Source organism: Botryllus schlosseri, chromosome 5 (assembly GCF_051294905.1).
Source record: "Botryllus schlosseri isolate E-star chromosome 5, Bs_hap1, whole genome shotgun sequence".
NCBI lineage: Eukaryota > Metazoa > Chordata > Ascidiacea > Stolidobranchia > Styelidae > Botryllus > Botryllus schlosseri.
In genome coordinates this window covers 13,330,352-13,347,722 of record NC_137240.1, presented here as the reverse complement: position 1 = coordinate 13,347,722, position 17,371 = coordinate 13,330,352, and the positions used below count along the sequence as shown (strand labels likewise).

Genomic DNA, 17,371 nt, shown 5'->3' with positions numbered 1-17,371 from the left:
GATATCGCTGCGCTCAATGGGTAACCATTTCAGAAAGTATAATCATTTATTTAGAAAAATACTGAGAATGATAAACTCATCACTTATACGCGATGATTGGAAACCGCACCGCGATAAAATTTGTGTGCGGCGGTTGAAAATATGAAACTTGCGTTCCGCATTATTATGGAAATTAGAATCTTGATTTCACAGTGTTGTCTCTCCGAGGACACGCGCCTCTACCGATACCACGATACTAATCCGCAGCGCCATTTTATGTATCAACGGTATCCTTTTCGATATCGTCGAACGCGGCGTTTTCCCCGCTGCTTTGATCGTCTTTGGTCTCTTGGCTCGCGCTTTTCTTTTGATGTATTTTCACGTGCTTTGATAGATGGTCCGATCTCATGAATTTCTTGTCGCATATCTGATTACAAAAAAAAGTTAATTAGATAATAGCATCGATACAAGCTTTTTGGTTAGTCTGTGTCGGAGTATAGCGGGAGGGAAAATTATGTGACCACCGTGCCTTTGTGTCTTAAATGGTCGCCTGCTAAATGATTGTACGCAGTTATGATTAGAGCCCGACCGATATTGGATTTCTGAGCCGATACCGATAAGACCGATATCCAGTACCTCCACCGATAACCTCGATATATTCAGCCGATATTCAAAAGATATGGAATCTAGCTCAAGGACCATATTTAAAACCTCAGAGCATTTATTTCAACAACTTTACAGCCATTGATATGCTTGAACATGAAATAAACGATCTAGGGGCTATAAAAATATATCAAAAGCAAAGCACCAATCCAGCGGTTGCAGATTACAGTTCACGAAGCACAATTTTTTGGCCCTTTCTCCAAGGAGTGAACTTCTGTGGTCTTCCATAAATGATGTATAGATTAGTAATAGTACTAAACACAGCGAGCAGTCTTCCACTTGGTACCATAGTTAGTGGCACAGCAAGAATTGGAAATCTTTCTTCATTTCGGTTCCACCGCTCCCTCGCAGGGGATCTTTCCTTCAATGGTCTCACCAAATATTGATATTCTTCTGGCAGTGCACCTGGAGTCTCCAGCATATCATTAACAAAAAGCTGAAGAGAATGTGCAAAACAACTCAAATTGTCCACGTCTGCAACTGTTCCACCCATCCTCCTTGGGCCTTGACCATGGCCAGCATTTCAACAATCAATTGATCAATATTTTACGCTCTTTTGACAGAATTGGCCAATGTCATCACGGAATCAAAGATTTTCGTATCAATTATTGGCTTTACTCCACGTTTGCTTGATCTTCTTGCCCTCTATGCTCGCGTATTTCCTATCATGGTGGGCCCCGCAGCCCTCAGTCAAACGTCTTCATACATTACTGGTATAATTAGCTCTGTTGCAGGGATATCTAGATATCCCTGGCTCTGTTGGCACCGAACCAATAGCACTATCTTCAGAGAAATGTTTCGACGCGACGCTTTTCTCTATCATCACGAGGGTCAGTCCAACATGATTGATGTTATCATTTGTCTTACTGATTGAAATCTTCTGCAGACAACTATCCATCCAGCTGCTCTCTGTCTTTGGTGATCGATTACTGGAGGGGGATTCCCACGAAGTCAGCGGGGCATGACGGTGGTTAGTTATCTGTAATAATTTTCAGCTAGGCACGCCTACTGCCCTGTATGCAGTATGCACTATATGCAGCTTGGCCATTTATTTTGATAATTTATCGTCCTCGCGTCTTCTATCGACTTCTCTGACTCCCTGCCACCATGTTGTGACGTCACGAAAATAGCCGATATTTTTTTACCTTCAATGGCCGATACCGATACTTCTCTCCAAGCGTGATATCGACTCGATATTATCGGCGAGCCGATAATCGGTCGGTCTCTAGTTATGATGCACCGTGTTAGCACCGTGTTAGACGTTAGTAATGGTTCTGATGTAAAGAGCGGAGTGAACAGCAAAACATGGATAAAATATTTTTAGCTCAACATTTAGCCTGCTTATTATACCAAGTTAACAACGTAATATGCTGAAACATGAATTTACATTTATGATATCGACTGGTATCTAGAGCTATCACTGTACTTCTCTAGAACAGACCTACAGGGAATTATCGCCTATATATTTAGGTGTAGGCATCAGCAAACTGGCCTACTTATTCTCAGATAGTGCTTGATCTTACCGGACATTGGAATTTTTTCTCGCCCGTATGCGTTCGCATGTGCCGTTGCAACTCATCGCTTCGCGTGAAACTTTTTCCACAGAACAGCCAGGTGCAGACGAACGGCCGTTCCCCAAGATGCCACCGAATATGAGCCTGTAATTTAGCAGGTCTATACATTGACTTTATTGAATTATACAATATGCGTATGCACTATGCAGCACATCATATAGGCTCATCCTTGCCGTTAACGCATTAAACGGTGTCTTACAAACGCCTCGAACGAAAGTGGGCCGTACTACTATAGTCCGCAGATCAGGAATCATAAAGGCATATCGGACTGGTGTAGCGTACATGACCATAGTGGTCCAACCAATATCAATACCAAAACAACAACAGAAACACTCAGCACATCGTTAGATCCGACAAAACGATGCGCTTACCTTCAAATGTGAAGTCTTCCCGTATACTTTGCCACAATTTGGGAAATGACAAATATGTTCCTTCTTTCCTTTTGGACTTCTGATTACATTTGGAGATACACAGTTTGGACATCTACACCTTGCGCTCCTGTTTTACAGAAATTTTGTTAGAACCCTATTTTCATGCAGCCTGTTTCATGTTCGTGCTATATACCTTCTCGTGAGCGACGAGGGTGATTTAAAGTGATCTCCGATAGATAACCAAGTAGATCTATGCATGGCTGCTTCTGAATGATATTCGCCGAATCCGCATTGATTCATACGAGAAAAATGCCCCGATTGTTGCGATCCGTGAGTTAAAAAATGAGGTAGATAAGCGTTCCCTGTAAAATCACGTAAATAATGTTATACGGTTGTCGAATTATATACATACAATCGCCATCAAGATTTAATCTTGATATCTGGGATGGAGTTTGTGGTGGGCGGAGTACACACGGGTATCCGCGGAAAGTCTATGACCTCATAACAATCCAAACAACCATCGACCGCCTCAGATAGGATTACATACAAAATGGCCGATGCCGCTTTAGCAGCATCGTCGAGTGATAAGCGTCGGACCCCGAATGTTGCGGGTGTTATATTACGTTTCTGTCGTGTAGCAGGATATTCTTAGCTAATTAATTTCGAAGGAATTTGTCAGCTACATTGAGGATGAATACTCTGACGGCAAGCAACAGCGTGGCAAGAAAAATTCCAAGTTTCCTGATTCCATTATGCATTGAATAAATCAAGTTGCTGCGATGAAAAGCAGTGGTTCCCAACCTTTTTTGACTCATCGCCCCCTTATCAATCTCGTCAGAAATTTTCGCCTCCATATTTATGGATTCAAAAAGAGGACATATAATCGGGAAATTTATTCAAATAACTCTGATCGCTGGTGAATTTACTAAAAAGAGGCCATTTTCCGAGGCGGTATGTGCTCGGAAAACCCGTTTCGGCGTGCACTTTACGTTCATTTGACCTTTTTCGCGTCATACGCAGAATAGAACGTCTTCACGTGCATTTTTTATCGTGTTAATTTAATATAGCTCAGCACTGGACGTTCTAACATTCCCCCCCCCTATAGCCCCTTTGGTATTTTCGCACCCTCATTTCTCAAAATCGCATACTTGGTGGGATATAGCCGACGTTGAGAACCAAGAGATGTCTGATCACATATAAGCTGTAAGCCTAATATAAAATTTGGTCTATATAGGACTCTGCCACATGCTCGATGTCAATAGACGTCGCATAATATCAATTGAAGATTCATGGAGTATTATCAGAGCCTTGCATGCTTCAGCTACAAATAATTACCGGGTATAGTTACCGAAACATCAACTAACCTTGTGGATTAGGCAGCACGTGTCGCATCGGTAGCTGGTTAGAATATGGTTGGTAACGGTGATTCTTCATATTCCATATTGAAAACTCCGTTGATTCTATCGTTGGAGTAATCTAAAGTAAAAGACAGTAATGATATATGTGATTGATTCACATCAATTTATACATTGAAATTCAGCAGTTGACTGAGTAAAATGTGGCTATAATTTGGCTCGTCATTGAACACTTACGCCATAGACTCTCGCGTTGAACGAATATCCCGGATGAGTGGAGTAGTCTGGTTGAAAACTTCGTTGGTGGTGGCACAGTGACGATGCGGATACTGACGGCGAAGAGACGAATGGCGAAGAAATATTTATCGAAAAGGGAGGCTGGGAAACAGTAGTCTTGTGGATTATATCTGAAAAGAAGCAAACTGATGTAAAACAAAAGCTCAAATTCGACGGGAAGTCAGCAGGTATAGAAGATAGTGTGATATACAGATCGCATATTTACTGCAGAAACGATTCATACCTGCTAATCGTGCACAGATTTTGAATGAGCAAACTCATTTTAGCATGATTATAGAAAAATGTGTTGACCTACATTGTACAGAACATTATAGTTACGGCGTGAGCCAGCAAACGAATTAGAACGTTTAGTTTCTGCTCTATGGATAGGCCTGCTGGAAGGATGTAATATAAATTTTCAATCAAGGTGATGCATCTTTCACGTCCGTTCTCGCAGTTCCTTAGCATTCATCCATGCAATGAATAATGTGGTGCATGTCGCCACATAATATTTTCGGGCTTCCAGTGTATAAGAATGTCCATTTCGTTTTGTGCCCAATTACAGAATAACAATGCCGAGATTTTAGCCAGTTTCAAGACTGCTCGTGCACATGCAAGATAAATTTAGTTGCTTTAATATCTACATTATAAAGTGCATGTGTGGACTGTAAATTATAAAATAACCATGGACATGGGGGGCAGTTGAGACCAAAGTACCGATAAATGCGTCGTTAAACATCGGCACGTGTTAGATCAAAAGCACAGGTGATCTCGCAAGGCCATAAACTCTATATTGCCATGCCAATACGCGAGTAATACTCACCGGATGCAGACGGAGGCGCGAGCATGTAGGGAGGCATAAATTTGCCGACGTATGGAGGCGGCTCACTAACTCGTGATAGGCTTTCGCCTTTCCATTTGTGAAGGTCGGGATGGGGGCAATGTCCGTGGAAAAAGTGTTGATCGTCGGCGGTGGAGATATGATCGTGAAGATCTCTCATTATGGCAAATTGACTGGAAGTGTCGGAAATCTGCGAAAAACAAAGATATGTCACAAGGTATACCAAATATACAATCGACAATAAGACGTCACTACCATCGTGGGGATAATGTGCGTTGAGCAGTTCGTTGCGCATCCCACGGGTATGAATTAAAATGTCACAAATCCCTTGTAGTGCTTATAGTGAATAATAAATCACATCCACATAGTATGGGTGGACTGGACCACACCGACAACCACGGAAATTTATCATCACCTGTTTTCCAATTGCATAATATTTGGACGTTCATGGCGTAGTATTTAAGGGATGCTATTTAATTTATATTGATCTCATTCCAACGCGTTTCGAACTACATTACATATGGACGGAAAGGATGGTGCTATTAAAGAGCAGTGCGAAGATTTAGAAAAAAATATGCACTGAAAATCTTAAAACGAGAACGATAGGCTGCACGATCGTATGCGAGGAAATATAACGTCAGTGGTTTTCGCATAACAATCGCAATTATTGTCAACCCTAGTCGAACTTACAGCAATTTAAAACAGCGCGGCTGTCTATTGCAGACATCGGTACGTGTTTAAAGTTCTTGCTCACTCAAATGTAGTCGCAAAACCTACCTGTATTCTCGATGAAATATTATGACCCGGCGGAAGTAACGGTGGACTCAACATCGCTTGAATCGTATATTATATTTCAATACAATCTCGTCAATAAACTGCAAAGGAATAGAGAAATAACGCATGAGGCATTTCAAACTTCTTCAAGACCAAATATATGAAACTATTAATAGATCGCTTCGCCAGGAAAGTCGTAACGAAATAAAAGTCCGACTCGTTCCCTTTAGAATTTATCCATCATTTGAGCAGACATTAAATATTTCTCTTCTTCTGCGGCTATTTATCGCCGTCTTTCTATTCCCGATCAATCGTCGGTTTAGCTTTGTTACTGCGTTACTCGTGTTCTTATATAAAAGCTCAAAAGGGATCGACACGGTTCGAGACAATGTAAAGGATAACGTGTCAGGAACATGAGAACAATTTCACGCATCAAAAGAAATGTGAAGAAATTTGAAGTACATCTGTTGTATCTTACCGACTGATTAAAGAATTTTTCGGCGATTAAGCATATGAAAGAAAAACTGTAACTTTTTACGCGTGCTCTCCTCTCTAACTGATATATCGTCAGAATCATACTTACACATGTTTTGACCACACTCTGCGCATATATATCACACGCAGAAAAGCATAACTAGCTTCATGCTATCAAAAATCATTATCTACAACATAGCGCGCCTGAGTACCAATCGGAGTTTATAATGCTAACTTTTCAGACGCTTATATCAGTACGATATACTTTTAGTACAATATGTTCAGAAAACGACCAACGCCTTGAATTAAAATGAATTATCAATATCGAGATTCCCATAGACATAGACAGATGACTATTCGCTGATTCCAACACATAGTCGTTATCCGACTCCTGTATAGCAATGCTTCTAGACTCGAAGGAGTCAGGCCATCTATCCACTGCCTTGATGGCGGTCCGTTTGATGATTGAATCCAGGCGAGTAAATATCTCTAATCTCAACAATCGACGTCCTCTGATCTCACTTAGTTTGCTCTGATCTATCGCGCGCCTTTTGTCAGGCGGTAACCAAATACCACCGCTGAATGTCCACGAAAAAGATAAAATAAAGCGTCCACACACCAAAGGCGAATAACCGCCGTTTTCCATTGCCCTCCCCGGTACAAATAATAAAGTATTATCATTATACATAATTTTGGTTGAATTCGAGCAATCGCACGATAGACGCTATGTTCATAGAGGAGGATCCCTGCTAATGCATACTTTCTATGAAAATATTGTGAACTGTCGTGATTACACAGTAAAGGCGGAGGAGATGATATCTAAGTCTCTTGTAAACATATCACCTAAAACATTGAGTCTCTTCTCATGTTTCGCGTGGTAGGTATGGCATGGAATGTCGATACTTGGCTTATACGCATGCGTAATTAAAACGATTGGTACTATACGGGACTTTCACCTTAAAATCGCAGTACTATCAAATTTAAGTTCGAAGGGTAGGCGATGTGGTAATTGGCAATTATATTCCAATACGAGCTTAATCTACGTATGTGCATATTGTACGTACAATCATTTAAACTATACTGACAAAGTATACCTAAGTCATACAACGTTTAAAATCGAGTATATTTTAGTTTGAACAGAACACAATTACGTGATATTTTTGAGACTGCTTCAAGGCAGCCATCATGTTTACAAGCCCGAAACACGAAGCATATAGCCACCAGACAAGTCATAATCGAACCTATTCGTACCATAGGCGGTCTTTGAAGATTTGTTATACATTTGAAAATCCATTTAGCGCAATATGTTTCGACTCCCATCTGAATTCTCTGGACATGTTGTCGATTTTTTTCCCAGACGACCAGGTCCACCCTTTTTGTTCCCGTCCTTTCATCTCGTGGCATTTCCGGATCGTATACATAGAAAGCTTACTACCCAAAACAAGCGGGCGATGCGCAGAACAGGTACCTGATACGCAATTGGATAGCGGGGGCGGGACCGATTCGCGATATTGTCAAGCGAAAAACCGCCGATTTCAATAGCGGCAGGCGGGCATTGGAGGGATAAAGGTACAACAAAGCCGATTTGTACAGTTGCAGATTTGCGAAGCTCTTTAACCAACCACCACACTTACCCATTCGCGGACACAATAGCATTCCGTTTTGGTGATCATTATGAAAAAGAAATTTCAGATTATAAATTACATCGTGTTTACAAAATTTATCCAGTGAAGACATCGATATATCCTACCAACGTTGTCATATTTACTAAGCAAGATCTCATTATGAACGAATCAATTGATCTGTACCGTAAACGGTCAATCAAAATACAGTCTGAATCTGATCTTTATAACTGTAGGCCTTTTGAGATTGTGAGAAGCAGAATCGCTATGAAAGAGTCTGCGTACTCGAAATACAGTCTGGAAGCGATTCCGTTATTACTATCGCCGATTTTCAATGCGACGCGTGTATAATACCATTTCGAATGTACTGTTTACCCACCATTGCGTTAATAGTGTAATCTACCCTATCATCGAAACCTTTGTCGGAGATCAAAGGACGATACGTTTTGGTGGAATAGGATATATGTACTGGTCACAACCGGCGCGCTTTTATTTGGTGATAAAAATCGATCAATGTACGTTTCCGCGTTTTCCATTAATTCTTACTCAACACGGGAGATGATGTATCTTCGTCGAATCACGTATTTACCGCTCCACTGAATTCTACAGCGATCGAGTGAAATGGTAATAAAACAGTGCTCAGCCGTCTATTGCCGAGTGACGTCATAAAGGGTTTGCTGATATATCTATAGCTGCATACCGTATAGCAGGGGCGGGCAACATACGGCATTTTGAGCGGCCCGCAGACAGTTTTTTTTTATCTTACATGATAATGTGGCCCACGGGTCTATACTAGGGTTGCCATACGTCCGGAATTTCCCGGACATGTCCGTAATTTGAGCGTAAAAACCGTGTCCGGGTGGAAATTTTAAAATATGCCTAAATGTCCGGAATTTTGAAGGCTGAAATAGGCTCAAAATTTTTCGTAAATCAACATAAATAATTAGTTTCAAGCAGATTTATGCTATTTGAAATTTTTCTTCGTGCTGCGCGCGATTCAATACAGCGTGTATTGATATTAATATAGGGACCACACACCACCCTTTCAAAGAATGCAATCAAAAACAAATAAAAATAACCTTCATTTACGGAAATAAGTGTAAATGTAATCGAAATTATAAGATAAGGACAGATTCCCAGAGTTGGTTTTAAGGCCGTTTGGATGCTTTGGTCTAGTCATCGTCCGATACTATAAGCAACCTAAAAAGTTCTGTGCAGAGTGAACTTATAAAAGTCTCTCAATGGCTTGCTGCTAACAAACTAAGTTTAAATACCGATAAAACTGTGATGATGCTCTTTAATACTGCCTCTGATAACCTTGCTGTGAATCTAAATAATAATTTACTTTTCGCTGTTTACTCGTATCTACAGTATGGCATAATGGTATTGGGGAATGCTAGTACTTCACATTGCTCTAAAATTCGTACCCTGCAAAACCGAGTCACGCACTTGATGGTTGGCTTGCCCCATCGAACAAGACTATCCCAGTACTACCGCAAATATAAAATTCTAAAATTTGACGATATTCTTATATTTGAAGTAGCTAAATTTATGCATCAATATTTTTCAAATGAATTGCCTCCTGTGTTTAATGATTTCTTCGTCCTTGCTCAAACTGTTCACTCACACAATACCAGATTTTCTTCCCAGGGCAACATCTATTTTCATCGACCCACCAGTAACCTCACAATGAAATCGATCGACTATGCCGGTCCTGTCATATGGAATGCTATACCCTCATCAATACGGGACCTCCCATACCACTCCTTTAGAAAGGAATTATTCAGTCACCTCATCTCCCATTAGCAGGCCTGTTTATTTTTGGATATTGGGTTTTATTTTTGGAGATTCTCAAAAAATAAGATTTGAAAACATCCAAAAATAAGCTTTTTTTGGTTGATTTTTTTCAAGTTTTTTAGTGAAATAAACGAGTCAGAGCAGTGTAAATACTGCTGAAACAACCAGGAAACTCACAAAAACACACGCAAAACAGCATGTGTGTGAGGCAGGGGGCCTCCGAAACGCCAAAAGTAGGCTACATCCACTCACTGGAAGGACCAGAGGCGTGGCGACAAGGGTTGAAGAGGCGGCATGGTATGAAATCGTACGAGTGTGGTGCGGGCTGCACCACTGGACCTTGTGGCGCAGGCCGAATACCGCCACCTCTACAGCAATCACTTCGTCCACACGATGATGGGACTGAATGCTGATTACCTCAGACAGCAACAGGACTTGATCCAGGAGATGAAAACTACGTACCCTAAGTTTGTTGACACCTGTTGGTTGTCAATTAAGAAGATGACCACTGGGTTAACTAGACACCGTACCCAACTCCTCGGAGTTATAAAAGAGAATAGTCAGGCCTGTGCACCTTAGCCGCAGTGGTGGATCTAACTGATCGTCCTCGATCGCATGGCCACGGAACTGAGCCCCACCGTCACGAAGCTTCAGGGACTTGCCCATCTGATTGTGGAGCAACAAGAGAAGCTCCATCGCTTGGTCGAACGCCTTCAAGCTTGGTGCCCAGCTGAGGACTGGGACAATGACACCCACGGCAAGGAAGGTTTTCTGGTTAGACGGTGCTGGGCTATCAAGTTCACTGAGACACGCAACTTCGTAGAGGATCAGGGGTGTGCACTGTGCAGTCCTCAACGTTCTCGATAATATCGACGAAGAGGAGAAGCAGTCCACGTTCGAGGCAGCAGGGAGAATTTATTGCAGGGCTCATCGACGGCATAAAAAATTGAAGTTGCCGACAATGAAAGGGTCCTGCCCTGTGGTGCAACCTTGTAGGCAGGACAGAACAAACACTTCTTGCTCTTTTAGATTCTAATATTATCAACAAGAGTGATACATATATATATGCTACTTTATTTGCAGCTCAGTGAATTGATCGACAAACACTGGGGTGGGCACCTGAGTAGATACAGAATATCAAAGACCAATTCCAATCCATATCTCTCCGATACAAAATGGACGTCACTTTCAAGCGCTTGTCAGGAGCAAAGGTTTGGAAGATTGAAGAGTTTGAAACCATCCGACAGTTCTTTGGACCCATATGGTTTGATGTTTCCCACAACTGCGACGGTCGAAGCCGATTTCTCGAAAATCAACTGGGAGAAGGGTCTCTACCAGGCGTCACTGACTGATTTTTATTTGGAAGCCATTCTTCAGGCCAGACTTTGTGAAGAAAGTATTGGAAAGTTGGGTCAAGATCACTGATGATGTCGATGTGTTGAAGGACATGAATACATGATAATAACATACTTTCGGTGAAGTTTTCTAGTAGTATTAGGGCTTAAAAACACCTTCAATTCTTATTTTTGGAGATTCTCCAAAACTAAAATTTGAAAACATCCAAAACTAAGCTATTTTTGTTATTTTTGGAGAAATCCAAAAATAAACAGGCCTGCGCCATCACCAATGATCCGCTTGTCTCACAACAAATTACTAGTTTCTAGTATTTTATTATTATGCTGAGCTGAATTGATTGATCCCAACCAAATGCATCCAAATTTATGACACAATATCTGTATTTGTTAATGCAGGGTGTGATCAGACCAGTTGACCCTACCTAGAGTCATATCGGTCACACCCTGTGGGTGCATTTATTGTTGTTTCATGTGCCAATGTTGTTTTCTTTACGGTTGGGCAAATCAATAAATAAATCTCTCTCTCTCTCTCTCTAAAAAATAGTTGTTCTAAACCTGGGGATCGCTTGTCTTTATTCTGGGGATCGCGTAGATCCTGGACGCCATCGGCTTCCAAAATAGGCCGTGAGTAAATCTCAGCCTATCATTTTTTGAGCTGGACCACGAAACATTTTCAAATTGGAAATGAGCTCGCGGACATAAAAGGTTGGAAACCACCGGATGTGCAATCTACTGGTGTATTTTTATAGAAATATATGGAAGAACCAATGTAAGGAAAGGAAAGGACGTAGTTTATTTTTGTCCTTGATGTTTTTGCGGCATATACACCGACTAATGATACACATACACACGGTCTGTGCATATGCATACCACGATTGCATGATATGCATATTGCATATGTCGCTGGACAAGGAAGTGCAGATATTGCCATTACGGCTTTCTAGGTCATGCACCACCCCTCCATGCTATCCCAGTAATGCATGAGCGCCAAGCAGGGAAGTCATGGATATCAGTGTTACTAATCAGGTCTTTGGTCTGACCCGGCCGGGGATCGAACCCACGACCTACCGATCAAGAAGCCGGACGCTTCACCATTACGCTATCTTGTTGGTATTGACAAATTTTAACAAGCAGATCCATATACAGTAAGTCCGCAAGAAGTTGCACCGGTTACTCTATGGTGGGCCCAGGATTAGTGCTTTTTTGAGCGGAAGGGGACTGAAAAATGTTGTTTCGGACATGGTTACTTCATACAACCAGATAGCCGCACCGAACTAACTGTCAAACACACAACCGGCGGACCGTATAAGGTCCACCAGAATATTTCATCCCACCCGTGAAGAAATCTGTTGCAGACCCAAGCAATCACCAGAGCTCACGGGCCCAATTTGAAACCTATGTTCCACTCCACTCCTGTATATAGTCGATAGGCGAAGCTTTGCTAGTGTGACGTCATATTGACCGACAATGTGTTCATTCCCCAATGTAAAATCCACTAGTGGGCATTAAAAAGTGTCCGGAATTTGATCCACAAAAATAGTAATCGTAGTCTATACATTTGCGAGCGAGCATTTTCAACCATGAACAATTAAACATTAACAAGACAATGCTCCGTACCAACCTAACTGACATTCACGTGCACGTGCATTCTTTACTAAGAGTTTCTATACGTCCGACATGCAGCCAGAATTGAAAGAACTTGTTTGATCGACCACCGATGTATTCACAGACTTCAACAGCTATTGAAGTAAATCCATTAAATACTGTTTTTGGTCTCTGCTTCATACTTGAAGTCCATATTAAATACGATTTATTCCTTCTATTAGGTGGATAAATACGCGAAAAATGTATGGATTCAGGTGTATCCGGCCCGCCGACTGGAGAAGTTGGCCGCCTCTGCTGTAGGCTATAGTCAATTCGTCAATAGTCACAGTCCACAATACTGTATAATTGCTGCCACGTATAGTCTTGCTTAGAAACAGAATTGTTTGCTTATTATGAGCCTCAACAAATGCCACGAACAAATAAATAATCACTAATCAGCTGTTATAAACATGCAGAACTGACTCCAGAATTCCAGCACAAGTGTTGAAGGTTTATCTAGGCTCCTCGCCATCTCAGATCTCATCCGTGTAAGTGTAAGCGGTGTCTTATAAAAGCCGAGAAGTGGGCCGTGCCACAAGTCGGAATGAAAATGAAGAAACTGGCCTGGTGTAAATGACCATAGTGGTCGACAAACATCATGAATATCAGAAACAGACAAACTGTGTACGTAGCCTACCGTACACAGATAAACATGAAAAAGCATTCTTCAAAGTAAACGCATTCGTCGGCTCAGTTTATAGAGTCTATGGTTTTAGTTCGCATATCAGTATTCAAAAGTAGGTTTTATATTCTAAATTCCAGGATACTTTTCGTGGGTCACTCAGAATCGCGTCGCGGGCCGCATTTAGACTGCGGGCCACACATTGCGCAGGTCTGTTCTAAAACAAGCATGTTTAAAAAATGTTTATTACCCCTGAAGGCGTTGTTAGGAGGAATCTTATATTGCAAATTTTTGCAAATTTTGTCTATTTTTTTAATGCTACTTTCTACAAATTCTATTTTTCATGCAACTTTTTGCGACTTTTTTCAAGTTTTTTCGATTTTTCATGCTACTTACTATTTACTGGAAATATTTGGCACTTTATGTCAATGAATCGCTTGATTGTTTCACTATCGTTTAAATTTGAGGTCCTGTATGATTTGAAATACACTCATCAAGCTAGACCGCCGAAAATTATCTTTTCACTGGGTCAATTTTTCAGGCTATAGATTTTGTTGAAGTCCTCAACACTGGGTTTTCTACCGTGCATACAGTGCTACAGTGCATACGGATCGATTCGAGTTCTCATACCCTAATAATTTCAAGGAATTTGTCATTAATGCAAATTTTTACTGCAACTTTTGTGAAAAATAAATGTAACTTTCAGCGGATTTGATTGCAACAAAATCTTGCCCTATTAATTACTTATTCCACTTTTGAAAATAAAAATAAAAATCATTTTTTGAAATGGTAATAGTTTAAAACACGCTGTCTCAAAAATAAAGAAACGCCCTGTGAAGTATGATTGAAATGAGCAAGGAACAGCATCTGAAAAACATCGTTATATCAGATATTTAGGTCAATGTGGGTATTTGGTTGGCTTGAACGACCGTACTAGGTCGTTTTGACATCATCCTACCTCGTTGATTACAGCGCAGGCATGGTGTCACGTGCTTGTTTGTTCTTAGATATTTCATGGTGTTTCGACTACATTGGTCATTTTACACCAGGCTGTTATACTTTATTTTTGATTCCGTACTTATACCGACTTGTTGCACGGCCCATTTCTAGGCTTTTATAAGACACCGCTCATGCCAATCACTTGGTCATGAGGAGTCTAGCGAAACTTCCAACACTTAGATAGCGGTCGGACTCGAACCCGCTGGTGTTGCACCTGTGGATTATACCCCTACGCCACCTCGCCACGGTGTCTAGTGAACTGCATCGTACAGTGAGTGTCTTGAGATGATTTAACAGAACCGCTGATTATGATCACGTGTGTTTCAAATATACGCCCAAACTGCCGTGGACGCTGGTGGTGATGCACATAAATGGGGGCAGGCATCAAAACATGATGTGTATTTCATTCTTTCTGGAATATAGAGCTATATATTTCTATTTGATGCACAGATGCAAATCTGTTTGATAGCTATTATCAAATAGGACCATCATTGTATATGGCACCCATGAAACAAAACTATAACCAGTGTGCGAATTAGTATTCAATGTGGGATTCGATATTATTAGTAATATAACCACACCAATGGTAGGCTATATATACATGTAAAATGTATTATATTATGAACATCACAAACAATATCGTTGGCATGAAGTAGGTTTTAGCTGGTAGTAGGTGCTGGTTGGTATAAAGTTCTTGAAACTATGAAGTGGTTGAAGGATAAAAACTATATGGGCCTATGTCGTCAAATACAACGCTGCGTGCGTTTTTGTAGGATGCAGACATGAGGCAAAATCAGAGGTGGTCAAAGCAGTCTAGAAAGCTACTCAAGTAGAAGTAGAAGTAGCGACGATGAAATCTACTCAAGTACGAGTAGAAGTACTTCTTCCATAAGCAACCTAAAACTACTTCAAGTAGAAGTAGAATTGACTGACTTTAAATCTACTCAAGTAATTAAGTAGTTGTGAAAACGATCGTTATTCGTCCACATGGATTGTCAGAAGGTGCAAATTGAGCTATGCGAAAGATGCCGAGCTTGATTCATATTGATGCATACCAGAAGGTATCCAATTATCGACAGCATAAGCATTCGCTCGCATAACGGAATGAAAATGATGGTATTGATATGGAAATGGGATACTAATCCTCTGTTTTCTAGACCAGCACGTTTTAGAAAATATCATGGTATGGCGCCCTCCCCCATATTATAAGGCCTGAAGTTTAGTCGCAATACGGAGAAGCTGTATAGGATACGGTGTAAACACTTATTAATTAAAAACTTATTAATAAAAAACATGGTGGACCGTAAAAATGCCACATTGTGTAGCTTTATTTCCGGAAATTAAAGGCATCACTACACTTGCTTTTATTCTTCAACATGTAAGTTATCCAGACAAAAGAGCTGATATTAATTAGAACTCAAAGTATATGATACTGGGAATTGAAAGTGAAATAAATACTACTTCTAAATCTAAAAAGTCAGAGTTCACATTTCCAAATTGGGACACGCCATGAAATGCTAGATTACGATATGATAAGTAAATGCTAGATCGCGAAACATCAGTTTCAAACGTTATGATGAGCCATATATACTGTGATGAAATATTTCATATGGGCGAAGGGCGACAATGTGGTGTGAACGACACTATCGTGATATTATACTGGCTACTCCATACCCACTACGTGCGAAGCGCGACGATAATTCTGAGCTTTACTCAATTTTATGAAAATTAAAAATTGATACTCAGTGAAACAATCCCTAAATTCCTCAGGCTATCTTCCTGATTGAAGGATTGAACTACTTCTACTTGACAAACTGAAAACAGCGAAAAGTAAGTAAGTAGATCACAAAATATTGCGAAGTAGAAGTAGCGAAAATCAGATCTACTTGAGTAAGTACCAGGAGTAGAAGGAAACTACTTGAGTACTTCGAAAAAGTAGAAGTACTTCGTTACTGACCACCTCTGGGCAAAACACATGGCCTTGTTTTATCATTATAGGCCAATGTCGGTGTTTGATCGAAAGACTATTTCAAAAATTCCTATCTATCTTTTCATTCCATCTCAATACTGTGGTGTGTTGACTGTTGAACTGATCATATAATAAATATACTGATTCTGATTCTGATAATGTACATTATATTTTCATCAAGGCAATGGAACCACCCCGAAATAGCCTTCAAAGTCTGAAAATCGGCATTGTTCTGAACAATCGCAACCACGCAAGGACCATTACTTTGAGGGGTATTTCGAGGGGTTCCATTGCCCTGATCAGAGTTTAATGTATATTATCAGAATCAGCGCGACTGTAGCTTTCAAATAAGATCAACTTTATTCAATTTGAGCGCTCGGGTCATCATCTATGGGATTAGCCATTACCTTACCGACAAGATAGATGGTTAGGCGTCCTGCTTCTTGATTGTTAGGTCGTGGGTTCGATCCCCGGCCGGGTGAGACCAAAGACCTGATTAGTAACACTGGTATCCATGGCTTCCCAGCTTGGCGCTCATGCATTACTGGGGTAGCATGGAGGGGTGGTGCATGACTTAGAAAGCCGTAAAGGCTATATCTGCAGTTTCTTGACCGGCGGCATATGCACATCATGCACTCATGGTATGCATATGCGTAGATCGTGTGTATGTCTATCATGAGTCGGTGTATATGCCGCAAAAACATCAAGGACAAAAATAAACTACGTTCTTTCCTTCCTTCCTTTCCGTTTCATGATATGAAGCGACAACAAATCTGCGCCTGTAGCATCACTCGACCGTGAATCACGTGTTGCGCATCCATCCGTAGGTTAGTTATCTATAATTATATAGTGCTAAAGTAGAATCATAGCGAGATAGTGTAATGGTTATGCGTCCGGCTTCTCGAGCGGTAGGTCGTGGGTTCGATCCCCGGCCGGGTCATACCAAAGACTCGAAAAATGGTATCCGCAGCTATTCTGCTAGGCGCTCAGCAATCACGGATAGCATGGAGGAGAAAAAAAAAACGGGGGCGCAGACTAGATGACCTCATGGGGCCG

The 17,371-nt window shown here is 41.0% G+C and overlaps 1 protein-coding gene across 1 annotated transcript; it reads right to left on the bottom strand.

Annotated features, from left to right (window-relative positions):
- Positions 1-27: 27 nt before the first annotated feature.
- On the bottom strand, positions 28-6,152 carry LOC145439081 (uncharacterized). The gene is made up of 8 exons (XM_080316557.1): positions 5,837-6,152; positions 5,042-5,249; positions 4,180-4,349; positions 3,952-4,063; positions 2,781-2,949; positions 2,588-2,714; positions 2,166-2,300; positions 28-406 (listed from the first exon to the last, which is right to left on the bottom strand). The coding sequence occupies exons 1-8, from the start codon at positions 5,888-5,890 to the stop codon at positions 254-256; spliced, it is 1,128 nt and encodes a 375-aa protein (XP_080172683.1). The 5' UTR covers positions 5,891-6,152; the 3' UTR covers positions 28-253.
- Positions 6,153-17,371: the final 11,219 nt, after the last annotated feature.

Bases quoted from the DNA above. Each gene is read 5' to 3' on its own strand.
- LOC145439081 (XM_080316557.1), bottom strand. From the start codon at position 5,890: ATGTTGAGTCCACCGTTACTTCCGCCGGGTCATAATATTTCATCGAGA. The intron at 2,950-3,951 runs GTTAGTTGATGT...GTGATTTTACAG, and splicing joins CGTGCTGCCTAATCCACAAG to GGAACGCTTATCTACCTCAT. The intron at 407-2,165 runs GTAAGATCAAGC...TTTTGTAATCAG, and splicing joins AGAAAAAATTCCAATGTCCG to ATATGCGACAAGAAATTCAT.